Source organism: Notamacropus eugenii, chromosome 3, assembly GCF_028372415.1.
Source record: "Notamacropus eugenii isolate mMacEug1 chromosome 3, mMacEug1.pri_v2, whole genome shotgun sequence".
Lineage (NCBI taxonomy): Eukaryota > Metazoa > Chordata > Mammalia > Diprotodontia > Macropodidae > Notamacropus > Notamacropus eugenii.
Window position 1 is genome coordinate 303,786,595 of NC_092874.1, and position 10,779 is coordinate 303,797,373.

At 51.3% G+C, this 10,779-nt stretch overlaps 1 protein-coding gene across 3 annotated transcripts; it reads right to left on the reverse strand.

Annotated features, from left to right (window-relative positions):
- Positions 1-208: 208 nt before the first annotated feature.
- Positions 209-9,706, reverse strand: MIOX (myo-inositol oxygenase). Of its 3 annotated transcripts, XM_072596427.1 has the most exons (11): positions 9,600-9,706; positions 8,399-8,467; positions 8,075-8,155; positions 7,714-7,876; positions 3,748-3,815; positions 3,296-3,405; positions 2,832-2,899; positions 2,535-2,584; positions 2,066-2,178; positions 1,869-1,944; positions 646-735 (listed from the first exon to the last, which is right to left on the reverse strand). In XM_072596427.1, exons 1-10 carry the CDS (start codon positions 9,612-9,614, stop codon positions 1,869-1,871), a joined length of 813 nt encoding a protein of 270 aa, XP_072452528.1. In that variant the 5' UTR covers positions 9,615-9,706; the 3' UTR covers positions 646-735. The 3 variants fall into 3 exon arrangements, 2 of the variants coding, with proteins under 2 accessions (XP_072452527.1, XP_072452528.1); XM_072596426.1 differs by lacking the exon at positions 1,869-1,944 and having other exon boundaries at positions 209-735; XR_011964293.1 differs by lacking the exon at positions 1,869-1,944 and having other exon boundaries at positions 657-735; positions 1,982-2,178.
- Positions 9,707-10,779: the final 1,073 nt, after the last annotated feature.

Sequence of the window (10,779 nt, forward strand, 5' to 3'; positions counted from 1 at the left end):
CCCCTACCCTCCTTACTGCCAAATTCAGGGAGCCAAGCCCCCACTCTGGTCCTTGGGCCCCATTGCCAGAGTTGTTGAGTGGGAAGCAGATAGCGGGTCTCTGAGGCTGAGGGAAGAAAGAAGGGGGAATTTGAGGGGTGTTGGGAGAGCAGAGGAGGTCATGAACCCCAAGCCCCTAATTCTCCAGTCAGTGAAGAGGAAGACATCAGAATTCTGAATGTTCTTTATTCTTGGCGGGAGTGTTGAGAGTCTACAGCTGTGGTTGGAGGGGAGCATGCCAGCTGGATGGAAATGGCAGTGAGAATGGACAGCAGGGAAGTGATGGCCACCTGCCAATTAGCAATGATGATGTAACAGGGGTGGAATTTCCAAAGAGTGTGAAGATGATGAAGGCATGGCTGCTACTGCTACTGGGGGAGGGGGGGGAGAGATCAGTGGAGGGGGGCCAGGGGGCTCACGGGGGTCTCTGGGCTGATGATCCCTCCCTCTCCGAGAAAGGAGAAGAAAGGGGCCTGTGGACAGGTTGGTGTGCACAGGGGAGGGGGCTAGCTGCCCCTGGGGAGGCAAGTGAGCCTGGCCAGGCTGTCTAAGGGCCAAGTAGCTGGCTTAGACCCAAGTACAGGCCTTTACCAGCAGAGGACCCCATGGCAGTATTTGTCAATGAGGCCCTGGTAGTATGGCCGCAGCTTGGACACATCTGGCAGGTCTTCTGACTTGGTGTAGAGATCAAACTTACTGTAAGAGGTTCAAAGAAGGGGGCAGTGGGCACAGGCACCCCCATGAAGTACAGGCGTAGCCCCTTTCCCTCCCTCTCCCCTGCATTGATCTCTCAGCCTTGCACTCCCCATTCTCCCCATGCTTCTGTGCCATTTAGCTTAAGGCCAGCTAAACTCTGCTAAGGTGTTAATGGCTGATAATGGCTTCGTGCAGTCCTCCCCCAATCTTTGTACTTGGCACATTCCGGACACAGAATCCTGCCAAACAAGCACTTGCTCCATAGAAGAATGAATGAATGATGCCATCAGTTAGCTGCCTGCATCCCTGGGGAGGCTCTCAGACTATGACAGGAAGGGGTGTCTTGGGAGCCCGAGGGGTGCCAAGGAATCTAGGGTCAGTCAGAGGAGCAGCCTGCACCTCAGGCTCCCTCCTGCCCTCTGGTCTCAGGCTCCATTTCTCTTGCCTGCCCTTTACTGACTCCTCAGGCCCCATCTAGACCTGGTGGAGAGGTTTTGGTGCTACCTAGAACTCAGGACACTGACCAGGTGAACCCAGGGGGCTTGGCCTTGCCTCCCTTGGCCCTGTCCTGGCCCCAGAGGGAGGGAGAACTCCCCAGAGGCAAAGAGCACTGGCTTTGGAGACAGAGCTTTCTGCATCATTTCTACCTGTGTGACCCTGAGTTAGTCACTTCCCTTCCCTGATTCTTGATTTCTTCATAAGGAGGCTGAACTAGGGGGTCTCTGAGGTTCCTTCCACATCTAGAAGGATGAACCTATGGAGTCACTCAGCTTCCTGCCTCAGTTTCCTCATCTGTAAAATGAGGAGGTTGAGTTCGATGGTTTCTGAGGTCTGCCTCCCACAGGGTGAGTTGGAGAGTTGTCATGGCTCAGCCCTTCTGACCACATGGCCAGGAGCAGCCTTGGATTTGAACCCAGGTCATATGACTGAGCAACCTTTTCACAGCACAGGTTGTTGCCTCTCCCCTTGCCCAAGAGTGACTGGGATTCCGATCTCTGCCCTCTCCTGGACTAGAAGCCTTCCACTAGACTAGAAACTCCCTGAAGGCAGCCTACTCCATTCTTCACACCTGCATCCCAACACCCAGTTAGAGGCCCTGTAGAGAGGCCCTGTACACAGAAAATGTTTTGTACTTATTTATAGAAGAGAATCCTCAGGGAGTCCTGGGCCAGGCCTTCTTCCAAGCCTGCCCCAGCTGCTTCTTCTGGCCTAAGGAGAGACAGGAGGCTCATCTCCCACATCTTACCCTGAGCAGGACAGCCTGGGTGTCTCCTGGGCTACAGGGGGCAGGGTGAGGGGGCAGCTCTGAGTCCCCCTCCAGAGTCCTTACTTGAACTCTTGGACCCAGGGCAACATGCTGAGGTCATGGGGACTGCAGAGGTGTCGGTAGTCACCACCAGTGTGCCAAGGGTAGAAGGAATGGAAACGAATCATGTAGAAGGCCTAGACAGAGAGGGAGGGAGGAATTATAACCCCTTAATTCATTTCCTCTCTAGCCCAGATCCTGGAACCAAGCCCCCCATCCTGGAACTTTCCCCCCTGGGAAAGCCAGGCCCTGACCTCTCCAGATAAGTTCCCAAGCCCACCCCCAGGACCCAGCTCGTGCTCCAATTCATCAGCAGTCCAAACTCCAGGTCGAAGTCCCCAGGAAGACTGGGCCCAGCATATCCCAGCCCCCCAGGCCCATGGATCCCTCCTCTCAAAGGCTGCTTGGTAGCCAGAGCCTCAAATCTGGCAGCTAGGAGCCTTGCAGTGTTAGCAGCTGAAGGCTGGGGAATGGACAATTTGACCCCACTCACCTCCGGAGGCAGGGAGAATTTGTTGAACTTCATCATTCGATACATGTACTCTGTATAAGGAGAGATGGTCACAGGCCTAGCCACCACCCCACAGAGCCTTGAAAACCCCAGCCAGCAGCCATTATCCCAAGAGATCCCACAAGGCTCCAGGAACCCATGGACAGCAGGCCTGGCCCTAGGTTATAAAAGGGGAATCGGGGTTCATTGTTTTCACTTCAGTACTCCCTAATCCTGTGTGATTGAAGAAGGGAGGAGAGGGGGAGGGGAGGCAGTGGAAGGGCAAGGGAAAAGTCTTACCATCATGGCCCCAGGACATCAGTACATTCTCCAGGCCACAGTGGGGCTCATACATCCCATACTCAGTGCTGGAAAGAGTCAAGGTTATGGGGGGAATAGGGAAAAGGACAAAAGCCTGGGGGAAGGGGGAATCTACTTTGGTTCAAGTACAAGAGGAAGGTCTCTGGGTGGGGAGATTTGGGGGAGGGGTCTGGACCAGAGATGTCACTTCAGGGGTGGGAAGAGGGAAAGGGGGGAGGGCTGCGTAGAGCTCATGTATATCTCTAATCACAAAGCAACACTAGCTGAAGGTTCTGTATGTGTGTGCTGGGGACTCAGGGAAACTGCACAACAGATCTATGGTGGGAGAGCCTCTTAGGAAGGACTGTACAAGAGATATCTGGGGTTGGGGGGAGGGGAGGTCCCTTGGCAGGGGCTTATCTAACAGGAGAGATCTCTGAGCTGGGGGGGAGGGGGAGGATCACCAGTATCGAGGGTCCTTAGTGTCAGGATTGTCCTGAAAAGTTGAATCCCAAAAGACAACAGATTTTTGGGGGCAGCAGCCAACAGGGTAGGTGTCTCCAACAACTGACCACTGTGGGAAGTGGGAGGCAGAAAAGTCATGGACTTGTGGCCCTAGGTTACAGACCCTGAGCCAGCCCTCAAAATGGATCAGAGCCAAGAGTTCACAGCCCAGGGCAGAGTCCAGGATCCTTGGAACCCCAAGCCCATGGCTTCAAAACCTATTCAACAGCCCAGTGGTCAAACCTCAGCTTGGAGCCCCATCCTAGCCTAGAGCCCAGGATCTAGAACCCAGAGCCCAGAACCAGTCCAGCCTCTAAGCCCAAACCCAGAATCCATAAACTACAGATCAGAACCCAGAGCCCCGAGGGCAATGCCAGGGCTGGCCTCCACCATCTATGCGGTCCCTTCTTACCTGAGGTTCCCCAGCTATAATAAGGATCTTCCCCAGATCATGCAGCAACCCCACCAGGTGGAACCAGTCTAGGGAAGAAAGACAAGGACAGGAGCTGGGGGATGGGGAGGAGATGCAGCTCTTGACCTGGGAGAACAGGAAGAGGCTCTGCTGTGGACTCCTAGCATCCCAAGTGTGATCCATGTCTAGACCTCTCCAGGTAGAAGCTCCTCAGCGCAGTCCCGGAAGTCTCTCCAGAAATGGTGGCCACATGAGTCGTGCCCATTCTACAAAGAAGGGAGCGGAAGCCCCAATCTACCAAGTATTTGGGCGGGGGAGTGGTCTCCTATGGAAAAGGGTAAGGTTGGGAACTGGAGATACAAAGAAAAATGAAAAACAGTCCCTGCCCTGCAGGAGCTAACCTTCTTCTGGGAGAGAATTCCCTAGACAGAATTGAGTATATATAAGACACTCTGAGCAGGGAAAGGTGGTGGCATACAGCTAACGAGATCAGGGAAGGCTTCCCATAGGAAGCCGGGCTTGAGCACAGCTTGGAGGACTCTGGACTTGTGGCTGTAGGCTATGGACCCTCAGCCAGTCCTCGAAATGGATCGGAGCCAAGAACTCACAACCCAGGGCAGAGAGCCCAGGACCCTTGGAACCCCAACCCATGGTTGGAAACCCATCCAAGAGGTCAGTAACAGCCAAGAGAGTCTGACAGGGCCGCCAGGGAGCGCCAAAGTGCACAGAGCGCTGGACTCAGAGTCAGGTAGACTCAAACAAACCGAGCCTCAGATACTTGCTAGCTGTATGGTCCTGGGCAAGTCACATCACCCTGTTTGCCTCAGCTTCCTCATCTGTCAAATGAGCTAGAGAAGAAAAGGGAAGACCACTCCAGTGTCTCTGCCAAGAAAACCCAAAAAGGGTCACAAGAGAGTCAAACAGGACTGAACAACAACCATGATGAATGTGAAAGGCAAAAGAGAGGAGGGAGGGCATGATGGGAATGGGGGGCAGCTTTGCCAAATTAAGGGAACAGTAAGGAAGTCAATTTGGCCACAACAGAGAGTGTGTGAAAGGGCATGAAGTGGATTGCCTGGAAAGGCAGATGGGGCCAAGTCTGAGGCCACTGGGTGTCCACCCTCCAGCTCCACCCAGCGAGAGACAGAGCCCTGGGCTGAGAGTCTGGATGCCTAGCCTCCAGGCCTGATTTTCCCTTTGCCTTCCTACTGCCCTCCTGGAGAGGAAAGTTTGGACCCCCTACAGCCTCTCTACAGCCCCTTTCCATTCTAATGTTCCAGGATCATCCTCCTCTTTCTTCTCCTTTTCCTTCTTCCTCTTCTTCTTCTTCTCTTTCTTCTTCGTAAAGAAAACCCTCCTCTATGTAACACTGGCTTCCAGAGCCCCTCCCATAGAGATACTTTTACGGTCTCTTTAGGAGAAAAGAGTGTCTTAACTGTCAGTAGTGAGACTGTGTGAGGTACACAAAGGGCTAAGAGATTTTTTAAGACTGAGTGAGTTAGTTGCCAAGGACTGTGCAGAGCTCTAGAGGAATTACAGGAAGGAGAGAGTGCTTCTGCTAATCTGCAATCTGCTAAATTGTAAGAGGTAGCCTTAACAATGAGCCTAGAACCACAGATTCAGAATTGTGGAACCTCAGGACTGAAAGAAGACCCCACCACATCCAGTCTGACCTCTAACTGGGGAAAAATGCTCCCTACAACATCTTGGAGTTGTCGTCATCCAGTCCTTCCAAGACTTCCCCAGGAGAACTCTCCTGCTCCCCAAGGTGGCCTGTTTTCTCTGGGTGAGTAGAAAGTGTCTCCTGCCCCCAGCCTGACTTAGTCTCTCAGTAACACTCTAATGTTGTTCCTGGTCCTGTTCCCCAGGCCCAAGCAGAATGAAGAGAACTTTCCAGATATTTGATACCAGACATCTCATTTTCCCTTCCCCTTTCCAGGCTAAACCCATCTCAGTCCCATCAATCACTCCTCAATTGCCTCAATCTCCAGACTCTTTACTACCTTCTGTATTCACCACAGACACAACTTAATAAAATCGGAAGAGTGTTGGACCTAGAGTCAGGAGTGATCTAGGGAGGAATCCCACTTCTCACACTGACTAACTGTGAGCCAGGACAGCTCCATTAACCCCTTGGAGCCTCAGTTTCCTCATTTGTAAAGTAGGGGAAATGACCCTCGCATTCTCTCCCTGGCATCTGCAAAGAAGCTTATAGCAATAGAAAAATGTTAGCCATTGCTTTAATTATCCTGATCCCCTTTCTCTGGCAGCCCCTTCCTAAATTGCTTCACATCTAGTCCTTCTACTTGGTACTGATCTCCATGCCTGGGAAGGAAGAAGGGAACTGAAATAACTCTTAAGGATGTATGCTCCTGAAGGGCAAGAACTATTTCCTCTCTGGCACTTGATCCCCAGTGCCCTGCACGTAGTAAGTTATTAATGAATGGTTTTTTAATTGAAAAAAGAATCTTTCCTAAATGTGGCCCTGACCTGGAATTGGTACCCAGGGGCAGAAGATCATCACCTTCCTTACTCTGGCCCCAGCACCCTAGACAGGCCATAACCACTCTTCACCACCACTTCAGGCTGGGAAGGCAGGAGGTTGCATTTCCCTCCCCAGTTCTGTCTCTCTCAGACTCATATTTAGAGAGTTGTCTTCCCTCAGGACCTTGGCAGCTATAGCAGGTGCAGCAGCAGCATCCCTCCTTCCTCTGGTCCAGTGGCTTAGGACAAGCTGGCTAGAACCTTAGGTTCACAGTGGTGTAAGGGAAACTTCCAAACACTCCAAGCCATGCTCAAGTAGAATGGGCTGCATCAGGAGGTAGTGAGCTCCCCATCACTGGACAGCTTCAAGCAAAGGCCAAATGACAGCTTGTAGCCTGGAGGAAATTGTTGCTTTAGTAGGAAATCTGAGTTCCTTTCTAACTCTGGGTTTTTCTGATTCTGTGAATGGATGGACTGGAGGAATACTTGAATGGAAACATAATAAAATAATAGTAATCTTTTCAAAAAACTCCACCTGGACAATAATTCACCCAAACACTGAACATCAAGGACAATAGTGACTGCTTTTTGAAATTAACTCCATTGGAAATAACAATCAGAACAATGGAATATTCCTCACAATTCAGTGAAATAGTGATTTTTGAGTGAAAGAATGAATGAGTATATTAAATAAATGAGTGGGCTCCCTCCTGTGGGCTCTGGGGTTTTCTCTCTCTTGTTCTGTCTTTATGGGAGTGGACCAGGTTCCTTCCTCTCTTAATCCTTGTAAGATGGCTACAATTTTAATCCCTGCCCTGTGCCCTACTACCAGAAACTGCCTGGGGAGAAGGATTCCCTCTCCTTCTTGTTCTGAACCTGTGGACTCCCTGGCTCCTGCCTTCCACATTCCCTTGGCTGTTATCTCTCTTGCCTGACTTCCATCATTCTTACTCCCTGATTCCCTGGCTCAGGTGGGGAGGAGGGGACCTTCTCTAGATGGGAGTCAGTGAGTTCAGGGAGGGGCTTGAATGAAAAATAAGACCAACTAAAATGAAGGAAGTGAACGGGGGAGGTGGGAACTTCAGAGATCACCCAGTCCAAGCCCTGATTGTACAGATGGAGAAACTAAGGCCAAGTGAGAGAACTAACTGCCTGGATCACACAAGCAGTCAGGAACAACTTCCACTAGGATCAAGGTCTCTTGGTGCCCAGTCGGGGACCTTGCTCATCACCTCTCCTTGCCCTCCCTTAAACACATACAGAAATAAGGGCAGTACACATAAGCAGAGTCTGGAACCAGCAGGACCAGAGGGGAGAGCAGAACCTTCCCCCCCATGTAAGGCTAGCATTCCATGTGTGCCTTTGGGGGGCATCACCCCATCTGTCCCAAGGAGGGCATGAGGAGAGGACTGAGAGAGGACCTCTCAGGAGGAACAGGGACAAGAACAGGGAATTCCTGGAACTGGGGGAAGCAGGAGGTACCCTTGTCAGGATGAGCCTTCCGGATCCCCTCAGCTGCCTGAAATGCATGGAATGAATTGGGAAAGTCCACGTCCGGGTCGGACTCATCCACCACCTCATCCAGCAGATCCACAGCCTCCATTACGGTCATCTTTTTGTAGGAGAATCCACCAAACTCCTCATGCTGGAGACAAAAACCACACACTGGGAACAAGGATCCATCATCCCCTAGAAATGGATCCCATGACACCAAGGAAACTGACTCTATCTCCCCCAGGTCACAGAGCCATCACCCCCAAGAAATGACCCATCACCGCGGACATGGGCCCACCATTGACCCAGATCTGTTACCCCAAGGCAAAGGACCCTTCTCCTGTCTCACCTTCTTCCTGACAAAGTCCACAGTTTGGTGGGTGTGCATGAGCTTGTAGGTGGTGTAGACTCGATCCTGGAGGGGTCCTGACTGCAAGTGCCAGTCAGGTTAGACTCCAACCCCACTCCCTCCCACTCCACTGTGCCTAGGCCTCCTTATGCCTGACCCTCTGACCCTCTCTCTTCTACCCCTTGGCCACTCCACCCTCCACCCTCACCCTTCCTCCTTCATTGGCCACTGAAGTGGTTCTCTCCAGGATGGCAGGCTAGGGTCAAAGTCAAGGTCAGGGACAGGGATAGGGAGCATTATCAGGGTCAAACTGACAGCTCTTACAGTGTAGTTTCTGAAGTCCTCTTTGTTTTTGCTGTCATCAGGTCGGTAAACCTGAGAAGGGTCTGGATCCTATGGGGAAAAGAGGAGAAGAGGAGATAAGCTCAGCCAGTTCAGGAGAGGATAGGAAGGCTAGTCTTCCATTGAGAAGGCCTCAATTGAGGCAGGAGAGGGGGAAGGGACCCCACAGCCCAGAAGCTTCAGCTTATTCCAGAATGTCACTAGTAGAGAGGGAGAAAAAAGATGCAGTAACCCTGAGACAGCTGGGATCACCGCCCTAGAAATGATCAGCTTTGGAAAACAGAGACGCACTCAGACACGGTCCACCACTCATTCACACCTCTTTCCAGACCCACTGAGCCCTGTTCCAGCTCCCCCTCAGACATACTCGGTCACCCACCTACATGCACACTGTCTGCCTGGGCCTAGAGGTGGGGGTGGAGGCACTCTTGGGAGCCAAGGGAAAGTGCAGAGAGCCCTCCCACTGAGAATAATGAGGAAGTACATCTCTGCCTCTGGGCTTAGAGAAAACAAGAAAAGGCAACCTAGGGTCAGCCGAGCCCTGTGACCGACTGGAGGGGAGCAACAGAGAACAGGAGGAAGAAACCACCCCCCTCCTAGGAAGGAAAGAGTCCCAGGAGCTAGGAGCCACAGTCACCATGGATTGTTGTAGGTATCTCTGGGCCTCTGCAAGCCTCAGTTTCCCCACTAATGAAATGAGGAGACTGGCTCTGACTTGTTTCCAGCATTGAGGCAGGGAAAATGATGCTGCAGGTTTGTGCGCCTGGAAGTCCCAAGTCTTTGGGTTCTGCTCTCCTCAAGCCCAGTTTCTTCAACAGGCCCTTGCTCTCCTCTCCATCCTCCTTCCTCTCCCTGATTTGTCCCTTACCAGCCTCGTTGGGTGGACCTTGGGGGCCGTGTAGGGGACTGGGGCTAAGGAGTATACTCAGGATCCCAAATCCCACCTCCCAAACTATATACCCAGCCCCCCATTCCCTCAAAGTTTTGGAAGCAAACTAGAGGAAGGGTACCCAGAGCTCAGAACTGTACTGCAGTCTAGCAGTTATGGAGGTACCCTAGAGGTCATGGCCCTGGAGCAGCCTGGAAAGGGGGCACCCAGGGGCTGAGGATTCTAGGAGCAGTCTGGAGGAGGGAGACAGCCTAGCAGCATTTTCGAAGGCCTCCAGGGAGACAGGACACTCACCATGAGAACCTTCATCTTTACCACAGGCCTAGTGATGAACAGGATGGGAAGGGGATGTGTAGAGTGTCACCTGTGGCTTGTGTGTGATCTGTCTGAGCCCAGGGGGCTCTTATATATACCCTTAGGTTACATAAACATCAGTGGAAGTGACCAGATCTAACCTAAGCTAGTTGCTCCTGGCCAAGAGGTAATCAGTGACCAATTAACCTGCTGACCTTGGCCTGCTCACCACTAGTTAATATGTCAGAATCTATCCCCTTCCTTCCCCCCTTCCCTGGAGGGCTCACTCTGACCTCTACCCCATAGACAACATAGACAACACATTTGGAGAGAGAGCAGGATGGGAGTGGGATGGAATGGGGTGTGATTGGATGGAATGAGGATGGGAGAGGAGTGGGTTCCCATGAAGTGGAGGGTGGGCCAACAGAGTAATAAAGAAGCCCCAAGGAAGGAGGTGGGCTTCAGTGAGAAGAGGAGCGAGGTAGGTCACTAGAGCTTGTTGGAAATCCTACTTGGGACCTGGAACTACTTTGATTTCCAGTCAGGAATATGCTAACAGCCAGTAAGGCTGAAGGAGCATTATATCTTGAGGGAAATTGGGAAAACAACCCTAAGTAAAACCAGGATGATTGAGGCCCCCACAGACCTCTGAGCAGGGGCCATGGAAGAGCTTGGAGGGCTGCCAATAAGAACGACAGAGGATATTTCCAGCAAGCAAGAACTTTGGAGTGACTGGAAGGAGAACACTACTCTGGGTTTTAACCCAAGTCTATCAGAGACAATTTATGGGTATACAAGCATTTTTGCTTAGACAAAGGTTCTGCTAATCAGAATACCCTTACGATCCAAGCAATTGCCACCTTACATCTTATAGTAATCTCAAAAAAAAGATTAAATTCAACAGTAACGCAAAAAGATAACTAAGTTTAAGTTTGGGATTTTTTATTTTGAGAGGCTGCATGATACAATGAGCAGAGCTCTGCAACTTACTGCCTGTATGACCTAGCGGAAAATCGTTAAACATTTTAGAGCCTCTGTTTATTCATCTGTAAAATAACAAGATGAACAAGACCCATCCTAAGGGTCTGGGTCTTCCTGAAATGATCTGTCCTCTATTCAATTGTCTGATTCAAGTGAGGACAAGATATTGTCATAATAAGGTTTCTTTCAGGGTTAGATC